The 20,788-nt window shown below is 51.9% G+C and overlaps 1 protein-coding gene across 10 annotated transcripts in view; it reads left to right on the plus strand.

The window, feature by feature from the left end:
* Positions 1-20,788, plus strand: part of MINDY4 (MINDY lysine 48 deubiquitinase 4) — a 102,458-nt gene that overhangs the window by 23,143 nt on the left and 58,527 nt on the right. For all 10 annotated transcript variants that reach the window (XM_015589497.2, XM_025046845.1, XM_015589496.2 and 7 more), the window contains one exon: positions 19,994-20,052. In XM_015589497.2, coding sequence (XP_015444983.1) covers positions 19,994-20,052 — 59 coding nt within the window. The remainder of the gene's footprint in view (positions 1-19,993; positions 20,053-20,788) is intronic.

Genomic DNA, 20,788 nt, shown 5'->3' on the forward strand with positions numbered 1-20,788 from the left:
TGTGCGTCACGTGTGGGGAGGGAACCAGGAAAACCCACAGCTGCACAGTCCTTCCCGGGACCAGCGGCAGGACCAGGCGAGCAGAGTCTCCAGTGCTCAGGGTGGCGGTTAACCCCACCTTGGGGCAGGTGACCTTCCCGGAACATAAGCTTAGAGTACGATAGAGTCCATGGAACTGAAGTTTAATTTAGTCGGATTTTAAAAAAGGATATTTTAAATTGGGTGTTTTAAAAAGCAGGGCGGAAGAGATGCTTCCCTAGGACCCATCTCGATTCTTAACCACATAGAACGTCAGGGCTGGAAAGATGCATGGAATTCAACCCCGATTTGGCATCCGGGGAGCTGAGGGGAAGTGACTCACTCAAGCTTCTGCAGGTGTCGTAAAGTCCTCCCCTACGCTCTGTTTTCACTGTTTAGTTACTGCTTAGAGTTTTTGCTTCAAATACGCATGGTCCTTCCTGTACTCAACATAAGCCTTCGGCACAGTTGTCACCAATCCACATATGTGTGACATCTGTTCCTCACTCAGTAACTCCCTTGCTTTTGAAGACACTTGCTTTCAGATCCCAAGTTCTTAGAGTTATGTCCTCAATAAAACCCTGTCAGTTCACAGAAATAACCATTAGTCAATTAATTTATTCGATGACTGTAGTGAGTGCCAGCTCCTACTGGCTCAGGGATGACTGTTAGCATCTCTGCCGACTCTGCGTTCAGCGACATCAAGGTGGTAGCTTGAACTTGGTCTTGAACTTGAACTTGGTGGGAATGTTTATACCATGGAAATTAGCAGATGCTACAAATCAGCGTTCGCCTCCCTGGAGAGCCACCAGCACGCCCCTGTGATGGCTTACTGTGTGCCAGCCACAGCTCTCGTCACTGGAGATTCTGTGTGAATGTATTAGACCAAGTCCCTGCCCTCTGGGATCTTACCTGTGTGACACAGAGAGGCAGTGTGGAAGAACTAGTACACAAGTAAATATATAACGCACCTGAGTGCTACCTGGGACAATAAATCAAGGAAAATAAATCAGCGACAGGGAGCCCTGGGTTGCAGCTGCCGTTTTACAGAGGGGTAGCCAGGGAAAACCTTTCTGAGAGGGTGACATGCGAGAGGAGACCACAAGAAAGATGGGGAACCAGACTGTTGAGAGAGTAGCTGTACACGGGCCCTGCGGTGGGAGCATGGCGCTTGTTCCAGGCCGGCGTGGACGAGGGAGAGGAGAAGGAGCAAGGGCCTGGAGGCTGCAGAAGGCGCTGGCCTTCACTCCAGGAGGTGCAGAGCCTTTGGAGGTCGAGCAGAGGCGGGGCTTGGTCCCACCCTCTGGCTGCTGGGTCGAGTAGGGACACAGGCAGCAAGGGTCGACACAGGGAGGCTAGTCAGGGGCGATGGCAGTGGTCTAGAAGGCGGTTGATGGTGGCCTGACGGGGTGGTGGCAGTGAAGGTGGTGAGGCGGGGGCTGGATTATGCCTCGCACGCACACATGCACGCACGCACATGTGCACACAGGGGCGTCGACAGGATTCGCTCGTGGATTGATGTGCTGTATTAGAGAGAGGAGGCAAGGATGACCCCAGCATTCTTTGCTGAACAACTTCCAGGAAGGGGGTTACCGCTCCCTGAAATGATGGAGACTGGGGGGAGCAGGGTTAGGCTGTGGTCACGGGGCCTCAGTCCATATCCCCCACGCGCCGTGATGCTTTCTACCAGGCCAGTGGTGTTTCTTTGTTCACGGGCCTCCCTGTGGCCTGTGGGTCAGGGACCATGTGCCTGGAACCGCAGGTGGGAGCAGTTAGCCATCTCACCGTCATCATTTCGGGCCCTGCTGCTGCTGCTGTGAAGGGTCATTCATTCTCTGCTGGCCTTCGGGTCTTGTTGAGGATGTCAAGAGATTGTCCCTCACAGCAGGGCCGCTACTACTAGAGCAGTCCTGGATGGGATCCCTGGATGGGATCACTCGCGGCCGTTCTTCCGTGACAGTGAAAGCAACTGGCTGGCCTTCAGGTCGAGCACTCGGTTTTCCTGTGTTTGCAGGTTGAGTTTCTGCCTTGGTCACATCTCCAGGCCTTTCTGGGCCTCTGTGCTCCTGTCTGTAAGGGGAGAGGTTGGGTGGATCTCTTTAGGGGCTCCCCCCACCTCTGACACCCCCCACCCTACATTCTAATGCGGCCTCGGGCAAACCCAGATCAAAATTCGGCCTCCTCTTTGATCCAAGAATCAGTCTGTTGGGCTGGTCTGTGAGGTTCATCTTGTGCCAAGGATGAGCATATAAACCAGGACCCCGTGCCTTTGGGGACCTTCCTAGGCCGTGTGCTCCTTTGGGCTCCTTTAGGTGCATCGTACAGTGACCTCAGGCTCAGCATCCTGGAGTCACCATGAGTTGTGAGCACAAGGGTCTGTCACTGGAGGCCTAGTAATCTGCTGTGTGTGGCTGCAGGGTTCTGAGCTGGGAGGCAGGCCGACTGCTGCGTGTCGAGGTCCTGCCACCGCTACCCCCTTCACCTGTGACTTCAGTAACTTCTGTCTTAGGTCAGGTTCCCAAGAACAGTGGTTCTCAAACTGTGATCCCGGGACCAGCAGCGTCTGCCTCACCTGGGAGCTTGTTGGAAACAACTTGTCTGACCTTGAACTAGGACTTTGGGGGTGGAGCCCAGCAATGCGCTTCACAAGTCCTCCAGGGATGTGCTACAGGCCGGGGTCTGGGAACCAGTGCCCCAGAAGCCAAGCCTCAGACAGAGGGTCAGGTGCACGTAGTTTATGGGGAGGGGGCGTGTTCTCAGTGAGAGAAGCAGGACAGGGGAGACCCCAGCAAGGATATGGGGTTTCCATCTGACCCCACAGGGCGATGAGAGTGAGAATCGATCCAGAGCTGGGCCCACCTTTGAGACAGGAGTAAGCTTTTTTTTTTTCCGTGTCAGTCATTGGCCATGGGTTGCCCGTCCCGGGGTGGGGCGGGCAGTGTGCCTCTTCCTGGCCGAGTGTGGTGAAGGGCGATTCTCTGGAGAAGGGCACAGCCATGAGCTGTTAGCAGCCAGCGTGGGCAGCAGCTGGGCCAGGCGCGCCCAGTTGGGATCGTCCATGTCAGCCCTCTGGGCCCCTTCTGTACTCACCCAGCTCCCAGTGCTGTGACAGTAGACAGGCTGCAAGGCCTATTCACGCTGCTGCGTGGGGTGCTCTGGTGAGGCAGGCCAGGCGTGGAGGTGACAGACCCCAGAGGGGGATACCTGAGTGGAGCCTGACCCAGGCCCACAAGCAGCCCTGCCATCATGACCTTGCAACGTCGTCGGCTTCGTGGCAGGGTACTGTCCTGTTGTGTCAGAGAGGATGTGTGTCTTGACACCCTTCTTGGTGCCCAGATCTGGCCATGGCGATGGGTGAGATGGCTCCCGGCCTCTGAAGCTCGGGGCCGGCCATGAGGCTGTGGCCCTCACAGAGGAGTGGAAGACCAGGGAGCAGTGAAGGGGCTTTGTTGACCAGGCAGGGGGACCTTGAGCTTGGAGAGGCCGTGTTTAATGCAGACTTCGTGGCAAACCGGTAACATCTGGCGAGGAATGGCTGTGATAACCTCACTCGTTCTGTGTGGGCCTCGGGCCCCAAAGCATCTGTGTCCCTGCCTCTGTGTGGAAGCCAATGGTCAAGTCTGGGGATTTAGCAACTCTGATGTTGGGGGCACACCTGTCAGATTTTTGAGGTTTGCAGGAAATGGACAGCAGGTGGCAGCAGTTCGCTGTATATCTTCAGGACCCCCAGAGACTGGCCTTGCTGCCTGATTTCATTCAGCAGACACTCAGCCCTACCAAGGCCATGCACTTGGGGAGAGAGCCGAGTGCATCCCAGCCCCTCCTGGGCTCCCAGTTAGGAGCGCAGGCCGGCAGTCTCACACAGGCCTGTCTGCATCTTGGGAGGGCGTGGACAGGGCCATCTGGGGCTTGGCGGAGGCTGAGCAGAGGATGTGGCAATTGCGGTTTATTGACTGTTCCCTATAGCCAAGCATTCCAAGTCTGACGACATCTGCGCCACATGGGACGAGTAATGGGTAGAATTTTCATTTTAATTTGTCTCTGCACATTATTTGGACTTTATGTCAGACTACAGAGGTTTGGAATTAGCTGACTCTTGAAACAAACATAGCACACCGTTGCTTTCCTGGGTGCCAGAAGCCCCGTGTAGACAGGTGGCCTGCCTGGGGCTCCTGTGCTAGCCTAGCCTCACCTTCATAACCGACTCCAGGGACCTCTGTTCTGTGGCAGGGATGCCGCCCCACCCTGTGCTCAGCTGGTCTCCTGCCCGCCTTTCCCCTACCCGCGCACCCCAGTCTCGAGCAGCATACCGGTTCCCTCTCCTGAAGGCTGGCCTCTCCCTAGCATGTGCACAGTTCTGAACCACAAGAACCGGCTCCAGGGCACACTACAGGCCACCTGGAGCCCTCCAGGACCGGGCCTGATGTCCCTTCCCTTGTATGGCAGTTACAGCTGCGAGGTAGGTACCTTCAGCTGCAGAGTTTCTGAGGCTTTGATCCAGTGCATCTCCCAGGAGAAAGAGACGTTCTTTGCCTCAGGTTTCCTCTGAGGTCAAGAAAGCGTAAGGAGGTGAGAGAGTGCCCACACCTCTCCTTGGGAGGTGAGTAACCTCATTCTGTCCATCTCTGGGCATCAGAGTTGCAGCTCCGAGATCCTCCTCTGACCACACCGGGCCCTGCCAGCTCGGCCCTGGGCCCAGGTCCGTGGCATGCAGGTCAGGAGAGTGTTCCACGCAGGAGCAGCTGCTGCCGCCAGGAGGAAGAAGGCCGTGAAGGCTCAGGATCAGTTTTGGGAGATGAGTTTCAGAGGGCAGAGGAGGTGTGAGGAGATTCTTTTCTCCTGGGTGTTCTTTTCTCATTCAAGTTGCTTGTCTTCTGGCCCCCAGGCAGCTTCCAGCAGACCTTGGGGACCAGAACTCCAGAGAGAACCACACAGAGGTCAGCCATAGGGCCAGGCTGAGAGTCGAACAAGTGAGACATTGAGGGTGCAAAATTTAAGGGGGCGCTCGCTCTCAAGGTGGCTCAGCGGCGGCGTAGGCGCCTGCACGAACCTGAGAGTGAGGCCTCCTTAATTCTGCACCTTGCATTCTAACCCTAATGCTGGCCCGGTCCACAGAGTCTGGCCCTTTTTCTTCTGCTCCTTAGGATCACGGGTAACCCTCAATACAGCACAATGATTTGATAACTCATCTTTACTTTCATGAACTCCTTGAGGGCTGGAGTGGGCCTGCCTGCTTCCTTCCTTCCTTCCTTCCTTCCTTCCTTCCTTCCTTCCTTCCTTCCTTTGTTTGTTCATTCCTTCCTTCTTCCTTTCCTCCCTCCCTCCCTTCTTTCTTTTCTAGCTATATCCCTGGACCTGCCAATAAATATTGAATAAATGACATAACACATATAGTAAGGAAACTGGAAGGGAAATTTATGCTGATCTGTTTGGGACAGCGTCATGGAAATTAAACTGATCATTGTTAATAGAATTAGAACAACCTAAACTTTATTTTCAAGTTTACTTGTTGGCATTTATTTTTATTCATACATTAATTTAGCCAGTTAACCGTCTAACCAACCAACCACCCTTCCTAACAACCCACCAACTCATCAATCCACCCATCTACCAACCAACCAACCCATCATTTTTAAGCCATCTTGAATGTCGCCTTCTTCAGGAAGCCTTTCTCCACCTCTTCCCCTCTCCTGTACCTGAACATCAGCCCCTGCTCATACCTCTCACAGTGCATGTCACGCCGGAGAGAGCCAACATGCTACCTTGTTTCTCCTGCTGGACTGTCAGCTCCCTGAGGAAGGGGGTCGGTTGTCTGTGACCCTGCCTCCCTCAATTTTGCTCAGAAGTGTTCCAAACCTATTGGATGGAGCTGACTTACTGGCTTTGCTTAGGGGCAGGGAGCTAAGTGTGAGGTCTTCTTCTCACTCAAGGAGCACACAGGAGAGTGGGTTAGTGACTTAGCGAACAGAAGAGGTCACCTGACAGTAGCAGGCAGGATCTATCCCAGAGTCGGATGGTCCCTACCAAGGTGCCATAGGATCTTAGAGGAGGCGGCTGTTGCTGGGCTAGGCCCTGAAAGCTGAGCAGGGTTGGAATGGCCCAGTTGGGGGCCAGCCAAGGGCCTCACGCCTGTGTCTAGACATACTTATCGCTCTTCTCCATCTCTCTCCAGCCTGAGATTTTTGGGGAGACCCCTGGAGCCTCATTCCTGATGACTGAAGCAGCTCTCTTACTGTTCTTCAGCCCCTTTTTTCTGGGGCCTGCTTTGGGTTCTGCTGCATTTCTAAACCATTTGGATAATGTGCACTCACAGTGGCTCACGGCAAAAAACCTAAGCCCATACCTTTCCCTCAGGATTGGAAAAGGGCTTTGCGTTAGGGAAGAGATGGGCATCCTTGTTCCCACGTGGAGTATAACTACCAGGCTGGTACCTTGGGAGCTGGGCAGAGAGAACCGAAGTCCTCGCCCTGCCGAATCCTTGTGGACCGTCCCTCGTGATTCCCAGCTGGTTTTCCCAAAGGGTAGCTGTGGGTGGAATGCTTCTGACTCAGTTGGACTGGTGCCCCCATCTTGAAAAGATGGCCTTTGATGCTGAGTTCTGTCGGGCATTTTGGGCAGAGTTCTTCAAATCACAAAGATGACCTGCCAGGGCAGTTTCCTGTGTAGCTAGATTCCATGTGTGTGCCTCATTCCAGAAAATTCGACTTTGTTTTCTCTGCTCATTCCATGAGCAGTTACTAAAGCCATGGGATTCCTTCCATTTCCTGTTGGGGCCAAGTTCACGGCCACGGGTCGCTCAGAAGTGGAGCCTTTTCCTGATAGAGTAAACAGTTTTTGATCTCACTCTAAATACATGTTATTTAATTTTACTCAATTCAACAAGGCCTTTATGGAGTGCCTCTTGCTTGTCCAAATAGTACTGGGGGGAAGAGATGCTGAAGATGTTTCCTGCCCCAAAGAGGCTGAGGCATCCATACAAATCACTGTTCTGCAGAATTAAAACAAAGGAGTGACAGGCAGCGAGGGCAGAGTGCCATGGGCCGGAGGCCGCGTCGTGGCCGGGCCACTCGAGCCGCTGACGTTTGTTGAGTACTCGCTACCTGACGGGTCCTGTTGCAAGTGCTGCAGACGTATTACCTCATTTCATCCTGACAGCAGCACTGGAAGGGTTATCGGCTCCATTTCACAGGTGGGGAAACTGAGTGACCAACTAGAATGACCAACTAGTCTGAATCCATTTAAGCAGCCTGGCTCTAGAGGCCTCAGTCTTAACCCCTCTCTTCAGACCCCTCTCTGGGGAGAAGGACTGTGAGGGCACTGGCATGGGCAAGGAGTTAGAGGGTCAGCCTGGTAATTCAGGGAGCGGAAGGACCCTAAGCCGAGGTGACAGTGTGAACAGAGGCAGAGAGGTGAGCACACTGGTGCAGCTTGAACACAGGACGTGTGTGGGGACCAGGGGGCCGGGCCCTGGAGGACCGGACAGTGCCCTGAGAGCCGGGCAGAGAGCAGTAGAGAGGAATCGAAAAAAGGTCTCTCATGTTTCCGGTTACATGATGGTCGTTTTTTTAACCAGTTGGAGCTGTGCTTCGGGACGATTATCCAGGGACGCTGCAGGACTGAGCAGGGTGACTAGCAGGAGGACTGTGACCTAGAAGGCAGAGTGGGCTCTGACCTGGCTGCACCAGACAGGCGAGGATCCGTGGGTCTGCGGAGAACCCACAGGTGCTGGCGTGCGCGGAGGTCGTGGGTCTGGAGGGCCCGGAGGCTGGGCCTGCGGTGAGCAGGGATAGGAGACCCGAAGCAGGGGGCACTGGCTGGGTCAGGAGGCAGATGAGGAGCCTGTTTCTGGACATGTCAGCTGACTTTTGTCTCCACAGATGGGAGTGGGGCAGAAACGCAGATCCTGGGAAAGGTTGGGAGAGGCGCGTCTGGGAGGAGTTGGCATGGGGCTGGGAGCTGAAGTCCTTGGAGGGGCGGACATTGCCAGAGGCCCGTGATAAAGGCACGAAGGTCAGAATCCTGCAGTGGGAGAGCCACGTTGGTGTGATGAGGGGAAGGAGGACTGGAAGGCGAGGGAAGAGAGGGCCTCCCAGAAGCAGGAGGTCGGCAGCTTCGGACTCTTGCGGGAGGTCGGGAAGGTCACTAGGTCTGATGCTGGGAGTGGCGCTGGAGAGAGCACTTTCAGTAGGGTCCTGGGGACAGAAGGTCCCCTGCGGTGGGTTGAGGAATGGTGGGGTAAGGACATGCACAGAGAACACGGAGGTTTTTAAAAGGAGTTTAGAGGCGGAGGGAAGGGTAGGTCCAGACAGGGAGCTCAGGAAGGTAGGGGGCTAAGGAGCAGGGTCCTTTTTTTCCGGGGCAGGAGAGATGCGAGCACGTCTGTAAGCCAAGGGCTGGGCGCCAGTGGCAGAGAGGAGAAACTGGCGTTCACAGAGACTCTGAGGAGGCGGGAAGTGTGTGCCTGGGCGGGGGCTGGCAGGGGGCAAGGCCGACAGCACGAGATTCCTTTTCTCCATGCTGCACACTGGTCATCGATGTCCATGGTGACGGGCCTGGGGCATCACGAGTTTCCAAAGCACGTTTTAAATCCCCAGCGAAGGAGCCAGTTCTGCTCAGAGTTTTTGAGTTATTTGAAACGTACTCCGGTTAAGCAAAGCTTTAAGTTATTGAGGACCACCGTTTGGGAAACTTCTCATTTTATCATATTCTGAGATTTTGAAATGTGGGCCTCTGTCTTTAACCGCCTGATGAGGTTGAAAGGGCTGGAGATTTAGACTTGGGCAGATTTGTGTGTCACTAATAGGGTGGCCTCGAACACCATCTTTTTTTTAAAATCTCTTTGCGGCTACATTCTTCATTCAAAAAATAGGATGATGTACCCACCTCTATGCGATTGCTATGAAATAAACGAAATCATACATATAAAAATTTTGGCCCACAATAGTTACTTTAGTAGATACCAGCTTTCGTAATGTTTTGTTAGTCCAAGCACCTCCTTTCTTAAATGGCTGGATACATTCCTGAATAAATGGAAAATTTGTCAGAGAGAGATGGGAAGTGAGGCTAAAGCCAGATTGTGGAGGAGGATGATGATCAAAGAGAAATGTCCAGGTCCATCGTGTGGGCCACGGCCAGACGAAGCGAGGATCGGAGCGTGGCTTGAGTTCTCGTCTGCGACTTGGGCAGGTGTCTCCCGCGAGGCCGGGCACACTGCAGGCCCTCAGAGAGCGTTTGCCGACTGAGTTTGTCTTCCGTGAGGCGTTTCCGCCCTTTTGCGGCGAAGGCCACGGTGAGGCTGGGTCAGTTCGAAGGCTCTGGTGGTGGATGGAGGTCGTGCGCTCCTTCCTCTCGCTGTTCTGGAAGTCCCTCCGAGGCCAGGCCTGAGCAGTGGGCTGGCACGGCGAGCTGCGCTTGCCCAGGCCACGTGTGGCTGTGGTCTTCCTCACAGCTTCTGCCCTGGGCCCGGGGCTTCGGAAGGTCCCGTGAAGGAGCACAGAGGAAGGGGAAGTCCATGAAAGATGATGGCTTCCTGTTCCTGACGGTGTTGCCCGCTTCAGTCCCAGGGTCATTTTGTTCAGCCTTTCTCCCTTCACGTGAAATCTCTTCTGAATGAGAAACAAAGAAGCTCGGGCGAGCTAAAAAGGTCACTGATAGAAACCAAGACCCAGTCCCTGCCACCGTCTGAGGACCGGAGGCCCCTTTGTAAGGCTTAGACCCACCTCCACGATTTTACGTTCACCACTTCATGGAGCAGTGACACATTGAGCGTTCATGTTCCAGAAGCTTCTCTACAGAAGCTACCATATAGAGGGCATTTTGACAGGTGTCAGGAGCCAATGCCAGGAGTTGCCAAGGAAATCCACCCACACAGACTTCTACAGCCCAGGGTCTCCCCGACCCTCGGACCCCCCCAGCTTTTAACAAATCTCAAGTCGCTTTCTTGTGGAAAATCAGCCATCCTTAAGATCCAATACACTCCTAGGAGTGCATTAAAAGAAGAAAAGAGAAGTTGAAAGTATCTATTTTAGTTAAAAACCAAAAGTGATTCTGGCCCATTTAATATTTAATAAGGACATTACAACTGGCTTCTTCTTTTTAAAGAAAATAACTCCAAAAAGATATATTTACCAGGTACAGATCTGAGAAAGCTTAAACAAGGATCCTGGTTTTAAAAAGGGTTGTCATACAAACAGACCCTACATGGATGTTGCAGGATACTCCCGGCGCTCTTAGGTGATACAGGCTGAAGTATTTAGGGATGACGGGTCATCTTATCTGCAACTTGCTTTCAGATGGTTCAGCAAAAAAAAAAAAAAAAGTGTGTGTGTGTGTTTGGAGGGAGGAGAAGCCAATATGGCAAAACATTAACAATTTGTCACTTTAAGTGAAAGGTATACTGGTGTTCATTGTGTTAGTCTTTGAATTTTCCCATAGATTTAACATAAAATAAAAAGGGGAAAAACAAAACACAAGGAACAGATAGGAAAAATGAATAGTCAAAAGGAGCTATCTTTTGTGTTTCAGTGAGGCTTGTAAAGAAGTGTAACAAAGTCATAGTGTGTCCCTAAATGCTGGAATTTGGGTGAGGTGACATAAAACATGAGGCTAGCCCAAGGTCCACAGAGAGAACAGCCCAAGACGGCTGGCGAGTGGGGCTTGGTAGCCCCTTCCTTGTTACATACGGAATATAACAGAGCAACCCTCTGACCTCCAAGGAACCAGTGGCTGTGACTGAAACAATAGCTCAGACATATTTTCCAGATGCGCAGAAAGCAGCCTCTTTTGGTGTCGTCCTGGTGGGCATCACGAAGCTGATTCCTACCCTCCCTCGCCAGACCTATCCCCTGCCCCACGTTGCCGAGGCTGGAGCCCACTCACCCACAGCCTGGCAGGACGAGCTGGCTGCGTCCCCCACTCACCCACAGCCTGGCAGGACGAGCTGGCTGTGTCCCCCACTCACCCACAGCCTGGCAGGACGAGCTGGCTGTGTCCCCCTCCCCTGACCCTCTGGATGTTTTCTCGAAACCCCAACCCTTTGATAACATCCACATCGTGAGGCTCGACGTGACGTTTCAGACAGGAGCCTGCCCGACATGGGTCCAGCCGCTTCACATGGTTTTTGTATTTGTTCTGGAAAGAGCTCCAGATACCTTCTGGTCACAGCTCTTCCTGTTGGCTGCATTGGTGAGGCCATTTCCCGCCCGTGTGATCCAGGAGGGGCTGCAGTCTGCGGGCCCCCGGCACGTCCGCCCCGCCGGGGACAGGTAACGGTGGCATGAGGGCACAGCCTGGAGAAGCGAGGACCCGGTGGGTTTTGGAGGGCGTGTGCTTTCAGTCTCTGCCTGTGTTATTTGGATTCAGATCCGTAGAAACCAGGGAAGCCCGAGCCTTGCCAAAGGGCTTCATTCCGCTTCCGCAGAAGTTTCGCTCTTCAGGAGAAACGAGGTTGTGCTGCTCTGATGATCTTTTTCTGTCTTATAAACTCACATACAATGTTGTTACCTCTTAAGGAGCGAGCACTGGCCCCGTGCTAAAATTCTAAGTCCCCGCTTCCCGACTTCTGTGTGAGGTGGGCCCTGCACTCCCTTGCTTTGGGGCTCGTGGAAAGATCTACCACAGATTTCCCACCACTGAGGGGGCTGTTCTTAGCCATGGCCCAGCTCCAACCTTCCAGGCCCCCCACCCGTGTGAGCCACCTGCGCCGAATAGCTGGGAACCCTCATTGGAGGCCGGAGTGGTAACCCCAGAGGGATGTGGAGGGAGGGGACCCACATTAAGGACCCTCACACCCATTTCAAGTGAAAACGGCTGCCAGGGGAGGCTGCCAGGAGGGGCCGCCTAGCTGGCTCAGGGACACATCTAGTTTTAGCCCAGGATATGCTTGTCCTGAGCCGGGTCTGGCTCCCCCGTGGAGGTCCACAGCTCTCTGGTTTATATGCGTGAGTGGTGTAATGCTCAAAAGTTTGCAAAGCTAATGGGTTTAAAGCAACACGTTTCTTTCTCCTTTTTCTAAGAAAGGCCCAGAAAACAGTCAGACCTCTGTGCTTTTGGAGTAAGTCAAAGTTTCCTGGAAATTCCTTCTTGGTGATGGGGCAGTGTGGGGCGGGAGACAGAGATGTTCTCGGAGCCAGTCTTGGCCAGTCCTTTCTCCACAAATAAGGATGAGGCGATTATAGGGTCTTTGGGTCGGCAGAGACTTTGGGTCATCTCTCTTGTGTGGCGGGTCACTAGGAATTCATGGGTCAGCAAAACCAAACCAAAAACAAAGCAGAAAACAAAACCTTGGGAAACCAGCTTCAGATTTAGATTCAGATGTTGTAGGCCTGAAACTAATACAGTTTGGGCGACTTCTTTAAGGCAAAGAATATAAAAGTATCTAACTTCTTCACATTTTACAAAAATAGAAGACGATGCCAGCATATCCGTAGGGCCTCTTAGAAAGGGCGTGTGCAAGGGAGGGTCCCTGACGCTTAAGCCCCACCGACGTCATGGTCTCTGAAGCCTAAGCCCCACCTCGTCGTGGTAAATCAAACACTATTTGGGTTGTTATTATTATTTACTTTTCTGGCTAAGTAGGAATATTAAAACAGTTTTATAAAATTTAAATATAGATATGATCTTGAAATAAAAGTCCGACGTTTAAAATGAATAAATTAAGCCTTGTGAAAGATTCACTGTATTGTTGCTGATTTTCCCTTTCACCATGGATCGATGTGTCACAGACGGGTTTGTGTTGGACAGTTTCCAATCCTCAGTATCCTCATTTGTGAAAATAGGGCTAAAAAGTCCCTGTGCTGCCTCCCACAAAGGCCTTTTGTGAGAATCGAATTACAAACTGTGCTTTGCAAGTGTTGCGTAAAGTAGAAATAACCTCCCAGATTAGCTATTGTTATTGTAAGGACAAAACCGTAGAATATTTAGAACCCTTCGAATGTCACAGGAAGGGAAATGGAAGCCTGGGGAAGGTGAATATTCACCCAGCTCACTTGGGGTGAGAGGTAAGCTCCAAAAATCATTTAAGTGTAAGCGTCCTTACCTTTTCTAAAAATAAATGAGCTCGAATATCTTTATCTTCATATTGGCACGAAGTTAACCTGGGACCCGGACAGTGTCGTCTCAGACTCACTGCTCACGGCTCTTTTATTAATGCTTATGCAGGGGAATGTTCTGTGGGTTCAAACAAAAATATTTCATCCCAGAAGTTGTTTTAAGCCACCTTTTGGCATGTTTATCCAAACAGATCGTAAGTGGATTTAATGTTTAATGGGACTCGGAGAAAGTCGGCCTCTCCCATTGGGGCATCCCCTTCCCTGGACATGTTGGCCTTTATTAGGACAGTGAAGGGCGGGACTGGTGCCAGAAAGCAGCTTCTCCTAGCAGCTAAGTCAACATGTCCACACAGCTTTCCAGGCCACTATGGAAACCGGCGGCAATTCTTATGTAATGTCTTCCAGGCGGCATGTCAGAACCTTCCCTTTTATAACTCCAAGTGTGACTTTAGACGCTCTGGGGCAGGGCCAAGGTGTAGAGCAGTCCTTTCCATCCTGGGCTCTCATCCCAGCCTCGGGGAGGGTAGGGCGGCGGGAGTCTTTGTCTCTGGTAGAGCCATCCCCGTGGGTCCTCATTCCAGAACCGGGAGCCCTAATCAGAGGCAGCCTCAGCGATCCCACCTGCTGGGCGTGCAGTCTGGGGTTCACACGCAAGGTGGGGGGGGGCCCTATGGCCTTTGCCAGGCATCACGTCACGTCTCCAGCTCTGGCCCTGGCCCGTAAGATGCTCATCCAGCATCTTACGATGGTTGGGTTTGGCTGAGCCAGGCAGCCAGCCACGTGCCTGCGGGTGGTCGGGAGGGAGCAAGACCAAGAAGAAGGGGTGCTCACTCAGGGACTGGCAACCTTCTGCTTGGCGAACTGCGTGTCTCAGTCGAAAGTGTGATTACTCAGTGGATTTGGCCACGTCCCAGAGCTATACTCCATAGAGATCACTTTTCTCCCAAGAGGATGTTTTTTCCCCTGGAGTAACATCTCTATCTTCCTTTTCACTGCCCGTTGAGCCACCAGCCTCCCGGTGGCCTCTGGGAACTGAGCTCAGCCACACTAGGAAACTAGGCTGAGGGAAGGGCAGGGAGATAGGACTTGGGAGCCACAAAGCCTCCTAGCTTCGGGAAGAGGAACCAGCCTGTCCTAATGCACTTTGGGTCCTAAGGGAAGGGAAGAGGAACCAGCCTGTCCTAATGCACTTTGGGTCCTAAGAAAAAGTAGGCAGTGCCTCTAACACCCCGCATGGGATAGATGAAAATTAACCGGATGAATCTGGAGCCTGAATTTCTATTACTGGCTTTGCCCACTCCCCAGGGGGCCTTGGTAAAAGCTTCATCCCCCAACCCTGACCCCATCCCCACCCCTGACCCGACCACAAGATTAAAGTCGGTGGTCTGAGTTAGCCTTTTCAGCTCTTTGAGATGGACGGCCATATCTAGGGCATTCTGAGCACTCCTCAGCTTCCAGAGGGCGCATCCATTAAACGCCAGTTGTATGCCAGGGCCCTGTGCCAAATCGGGAGATCAGGGAATTCGTGAGGGAAGGTCGAATCTGGTTCAGTTTTGTTTTGCCAGTTGTGTGCCCTTGAAAGACCCCCCGCAGTCTGAGGTCTTGGTGACGAGTTTCTTCTCTCTTCCTGGAATAGGCCATAATCCGGCCTGACTCAAAGAAGGAGAAGCGTTGGGCTTGGGTTGGGTCCTCGCTCTGGCTCGCACACTGCTCGTCAAGGGTGTGTGCCAAAGCCTGTGGGAGGGGCCATGCGGAAAGATAGTTAAGCTGAGAAATCATCGCCCCGAAGAACAATGGTTCAGGGGGCCGGAGTACAACGTGTCTTCTCTCCAGTCAGGCAGGCAGAGCCGATGGCTTTTCCAGGAGGATGCAGGGTCATCAATGTCCCCTCCCCCCCAACATGTCCTCACCGGGCGATTCCTATCTTTGTCCAATCTTCGTCATCATGGACCCAGATGAGAGAGACTTGGGGATGCAGCCCAGTTCCCAATTAAGGTTTTTCACTAGTTTCAGGAAGATCATTTATTTGGGTTGAATTGTTAAGGCAGATTGCTTTCGCAGTATTCCAAACAGAGTGCTTTCTCACAGGAAATGTCAGACCAGGCAATCCTAGTCAGGTTTTCCACATCCTTAAGCGAAAAGAAAAGGGAGAGGAAAAAAAAAAGATTCTTTTTATATGTCGAAGGTCAACAGAACTGGCAAGGGCAGGGTATGGAACAGATCTGCTGAAGCCGCTGCACACGGTGATGGTTAGTGCGCGACGGCTTCTCGATAACCCAGCCCTTCATGACACCTCATGTTCTCAGCGGCTTAATTTTAAAAATGCCTGCTGATTCGGTGGCCCGGGGAAGTGGCATGCTCCCCGCGGCTGGGACATGGACCCCATCACGCTGAGCTCCTGGGAGAGTTCAGTTTGTTCAGTTTCCTCATCCGTGAAGCCCAAGGCTGTGCCAGGTGACGCCCTCGGCACCCTCCACGTCTGCCTCCCTGTGCTTCTGTACCTGGTCGTTTCTGAGGCAGCTTGGCTAAGTCTCTGTAGGAAGCCAAAGAGAGATGGAGAGCAGGACAATGAAAAGAAAAACAAAAATCCCTTTTGTAGAGAACTTCATGAAACAAAAAGTGCTTTTTCAAATCAGCTCGCTCTCGGGGACCCGCCTCACAAAGCTTACTCCTCCCCAAGGTCAGTCCTTAATGAGTGAGGAAAGCAGAGAACGCTCATCTCGGCCGCTGCTCAGTGCTTGTCCAAGGCACACGGGGCCAAGAAGCTCCTGGGCGGTCGGTTGGGAAGGGAGGTGGGGGTGCGGGGTGTCTGGAGAGCTGAAGCCCGGAATCGCTAGGTGCTGTGGTCCTGGCAGCCTCCTAGGGATGGTTCTGGCCAAAGGGTGGTTGAGGCTCAGGGCAGGTCGTTTATTGCCAGGTGATGCCAGCATCCTCTGGCATGAGCTGGTCCGATGGCTCATCTGTCCCGTCCCTCTGTGTCCACCGTCACCCCAACAGCTCTGCCTCATTCCCACCTGACTTTCTAGTTCTTTCCAAAAGGATGTTCTATTTGGAGCGGGAGAATGTGATCCCGGGTCAGGAAGCCCGGACTTGCCAGTGTCACGTGACCTGCCAGCACTGCCTCCGCTGTGTCTCTAGTGTGATTTTGAGGCTTGTGGCATAGGGACTTTCTCACGGGGTGACTGCTTCCAGGAGGGGTGTCTCCAGTGCTTCGCTGTTAGGGTGTTCCATGGGGTTCAAATATGTGTATCAAGTGAAGTGACCCCCCTCCCCCGCCGCCGCCTTCCTTGGAGATGGCTAAGTCCTTTTTTTAAAAATATATGTGAGTATTCTCATCAAATGCTTTTTTTGCATCTATTGAGATTATTTTGCATTTTCCCCTCCAACCTGTTGGTGTGAATTACATTATTAGATTTTTAAATAAAATTTTCTTGCATCTCTAATTGGTCATAATGTTCCTCAAACTCATGGCTGATGCAATTGTCTATTATTTTTTTTTTCATATTTTTGCACTGTTTATAAGTGTTAAGGTTTGGAATCAAGATTCTACTAGCCTCATTAACCATCATCATCATCATCATCATCATCATCATCTCAGTTATTATGTAGCAATTACTGCATGTTTGGTACTATTCTCAGTACTTGATAAGTTAACTTGTTTAATCCTCACCACCATCTTTTGGGGTAGGACTATTATTAACCTCATTTTATAGAGGTTCATCATGGCTAAATTTTCCTATTGAATTGTTATGTTTGTGAGTCTGCAACAAATCGGTTTATCACTCATAATGATTTTTATCCCAGTCTATTTCTATTTGATAGTATTTAGCTACATTAGCTTTTAAATGGTTCTGAGTTTTCATCAAATAGAACATATCGTAAGTGATCAATATCTTTATTCTTGTGGACACCTTGCTTTTGGGATCCATAACTAATTTAGCCAAGTATCCAGTCCCAAACATATAGGAAAATGCGCCTTCTCATCTCTGTTTTTATGTTAAAGGCTGGTGAAATATTGGGACATAGAAGCAGTAGAGCATCTTTAAGAATAGCAGAGCCTGGGCACGTCCACCCTCTCAAAGCCCTTCACCTGGTCCTGTCCCGCGGTGAGTGGGCATGTTCAGGCTTTTTCCACAAATGAGGTGCCTGATGCCCACAGAGCATAAGTGCTTGCTCAAGGTCACACAAAGTGGGGTGGGGGGGATGGAGGGTTGGGGAACAGGGATCAGAACTCAGGCCTCCGAGTGGCTCTTTCCAGTCAAGATTCAGTCACCCAGATTTTGAGTCCTGGCCCCGGATAGCTCTGAACACCTGCGGTGCCCTGGCCCGTGCCTCTCCTCGAGGGCACAGAGAGGAGCTGGGATGGAAGCGGAAGCCTCAGACACGGCGGGCGAGCTGGGTGACTGCGGCCCGCCTCCCATGGATTTATTATTAGACGCACACTTTGACACATTTCTCTGGGTTATTTGCACAATCACATTTTGAAAAAGTGTTTTGAATCCTTGATTTATCTTTTTGTCATTGTTTTTCATAATAGTTTTCACTCAAAGGCAAGAACATGCTTTTAAACTGACCTTTTAAACTTTGGAGGAGACACATGAAAGGAACAATAGGCGCATTCCCTGAGCGCAGGCATACTTGAAGTCTCCGCTGGTGATGAGATCTGTGGGAAACGAGCACAAAGCATCTGAGCTGGGCTCTGGCCTCTGATGGATGGCGCTCCGGGTGGAGGTCTCATGACTGGGAGCGGCCCAGCGGGAACATCACCCCCACCCGCTCGCCACAGTTCATGGCCACCTGAGGCCTCGTGGCTCTGCCTTCTGCAGCCAGTGGGGCCGTGTGGAGACTTCGTCGCATGGTCCACAGGGAGCTATGGAGGGTCCTGAGCAGGGGAAGGAAATGTAAAATAAAATAAAGCAAAATAGAGCGTTTGGAACCAGGGGCTTGGGTCCGAGTCCTGGCTCTGGCCCTTCTGAGTTGTGTGACCTTGTGTGAGTCGCGTAGCTCGATGTTTGGCTCCCATTCATGGAGCACTGACTCGGTGCTGGGCACACCGGGTACGGGGGCAGCCAGGAGAAGCCCGCAGTCCTGTCTCCCCGCTGGTTATCTCTTACCATGTGTATTTGTTTCCTGTGGCTGCTGTAGAGCACATTACTACAAACTGGGTGGCTGAAAACAGCGTGAATTTAAAATACCACTGTTCAGGAGGACTGAGGTCCGAAATCAGTTCCACTGGGCTAAAGTCAAGGTGTTGGCAGGGCTAGTTCCTTCTGGAGGTGCTAGGGGACGATCTGTTTCCTTGTCTTTTTCAGCTTCTGGTGGCCACTTGCATTACTTGGCTGCACTCGATGCTTGCAAAACACTGAGCACAGAGTCTAGGACAGTCAGTGGAGTCAGATAACAGTATTTGCTGTTATTATTGCTGTCATTTTTATGAATGTGACGATGATGATGATGATGATGATGATGATGATGATGGGAACCTTTGAAGAATTTCGGCTAGGCAGCAGTAGGGTCAGATTTTCTTTTTTTGGAAAGATGCCTTTGACACCCATGTGAAGATGTGGGGGGCCAGCAATGGGGCGGGGCGTCCCCCTGGGGGTCAGGAAACCAGTTAGGAGCTCTCACAATGATCTGGGTGAGGGATGAAGGGGCAGAGAGCAAAAATGGGTCTAAGAGAGACGCTGTCGCCATTGGGATGTTCCAGAGAGGTCTGGAGCAGGTGGGGGTGGGAGAGGTGTGGCTGGCAGAGGCTTCTCATGACAGCGCTGGGGACTGGGGCGCCTCCATGCCTCAGCCCCTTCCCAGCTCCTCCTTTCACTGTTCCCCACGAGAACGCTTGTGGAATCCTGGCAGCATAGCGGCGTAAGAACCGGGTGGTTTTGAATTGGGGAAAATGGGCACGATGTGTGGGGGAGGACGAGGGCAGCAGGAGGGCCTCCGGGGGGGGGGTAGGGGCTCAGTTCCAGTGCCGGGGAAGGAAACCCGAGTCCAAAGAAGCGTGCGCTCGGGCCTGGTACTGCACGTCCTCGGCCACGTCCCCCGCACGCCCCTCCATACGTCTTCAGGAGGAAGCCGGCCATTCAACAGAACGAGCCGCGGCGAGATTATGATTGTTCCTTCAATCATATCTCCCCCTGCAAGGATGCTGGAGGAAAATATATTTCAATGCCACCATCAAAAGAGCTGTCATTGTTTTTGACATAGTAAATGGGTTTTCGGAGACTGATGTAATATTGTTATTTTTAATATGTTCTTTTTAGAAAATGATTTTACTTTAGTTCAGATGGGTGAATGCTGGAAGGAAAAAAAACAACTTAAGGAGCACTAAAATTCAGGTAGACTGTTTTAAGAAAGTTCCCATGCACTTACCTGAATTTACAAATCGGAATCATAGGACAATTTTTCAGGTAAGAGAAGGATACAGGACAGGTTCTTTGCTGCATTTCAGAGGTTTCTTACAAATGGCTGCTAATAGCTTTACAGGAAAGCTGAGAGGAAAAAAAATAGAGATGAGATGAAAATATTGTCTGTAATGACAAGAACGTGGTGTGTGTGTGTGTGTGTGTGTGTGTGTGTGTGCGCGTGTGTGCACCCCACCAGTATCATGGTGACAGCAAATTAACTTTCATTAGGTTCTTGGCAAGTGTCAGCCTACGGGGTTTACCATCCTACACTGGCTGGTGTGGGTGTGTGTGTGTGTGTGTGTGTGTGTGAACACAGCATTGAAAGATAATTTGGTCCCATTCCGTATGGAACTCGTGGCTCAGAGAGGCAGAGAGAGTGACCAGTACGAGGCACACAGAGCGGCGAGGCCGGCACTAGAGAAAGCCCGTCTGCGGACCCCGTCTGGTCCCCGCCCATTCTTCTCCGCTGTTGGCACCTCTCTTCGTCCTCTGGGGCACTGACATTTTCTTTTTTTCTAGGAGAAATCAGTTGCCGGTGTCCAACAAGGCTGATGGCGAGCTGGGTGTCCTGCAGCTCGGTAAGTGTGGCTGCCGCCTCTGTGCTGTGCCCGTCAGGGATCAGAGGCCTTCATTTGCTCTTCATAGTGGGTGGTGGGCTCTCTACGGCAGGGGTGGGGGTCCCTTCCTTCCCATCTACCTGAGGAAGGAGGGGCTGGCCCAGTGAGCGGAGCAGGCTTCTTTCTTTGTGGTTGATGTCTTCTTGTACCACCTGAATTTCTCTCCTGGAGAAATTCGTATAAGAAGCCTGGGCGTTTCTAGATCCACACTGGATGGGGTGGGGGAGTGTGCAGAGGAGGCTTTTCTGCACTGGGAGGTTCTCCTAGGGCCACTGAGAACCCCTCTACGAGACTGTTCCCCATCAAAATATTAGCACAGCCATGTCTGGGGAAGTCCATTCTTTAAAAGAGTTTACCAACATGTTATCGAGGTGTAAAATACAAACTGGGAAGTATATAAGTGCACAGACCTTTAGTGTTCAGCCCGTGCATTTTCACGTGCGTGCACATCTGTGTAACTAACTCACCAGCATCAAGGTGGAGAACACCTCCGTCCACTCTTCGGTTTTGAAGCACTCTTTTTCCCTTCTCATTCTATAATTCTCTACTCCCCAAAGGCTGGTGCGTTCGTAGGGCTTGGCAAAAGCGGCAGTAGGATGGAGGATAATGAACAACCACCAAGACAGGAAAGGAGGAGGCTCGAGTGCCTCATCTTCTAGAAGCCAGCAATTGACCTGTTGGGCCATTCGAGCACATA

This window comes from Pteropus alecto, unplaced genomic scaffold, assembly GCF_000325575.1.
Source record: "Pteropus alecto unplaced genomic scaffold, ASM32557v1 scaffold21, whole genome shotgun sequence".
Taxonomy (NCBI): Eukaryota; Metazoa; Chordata; class Mammalia; order Chiroptera; family Pteropodidae; genus Pteropus; species Pteropus alecto.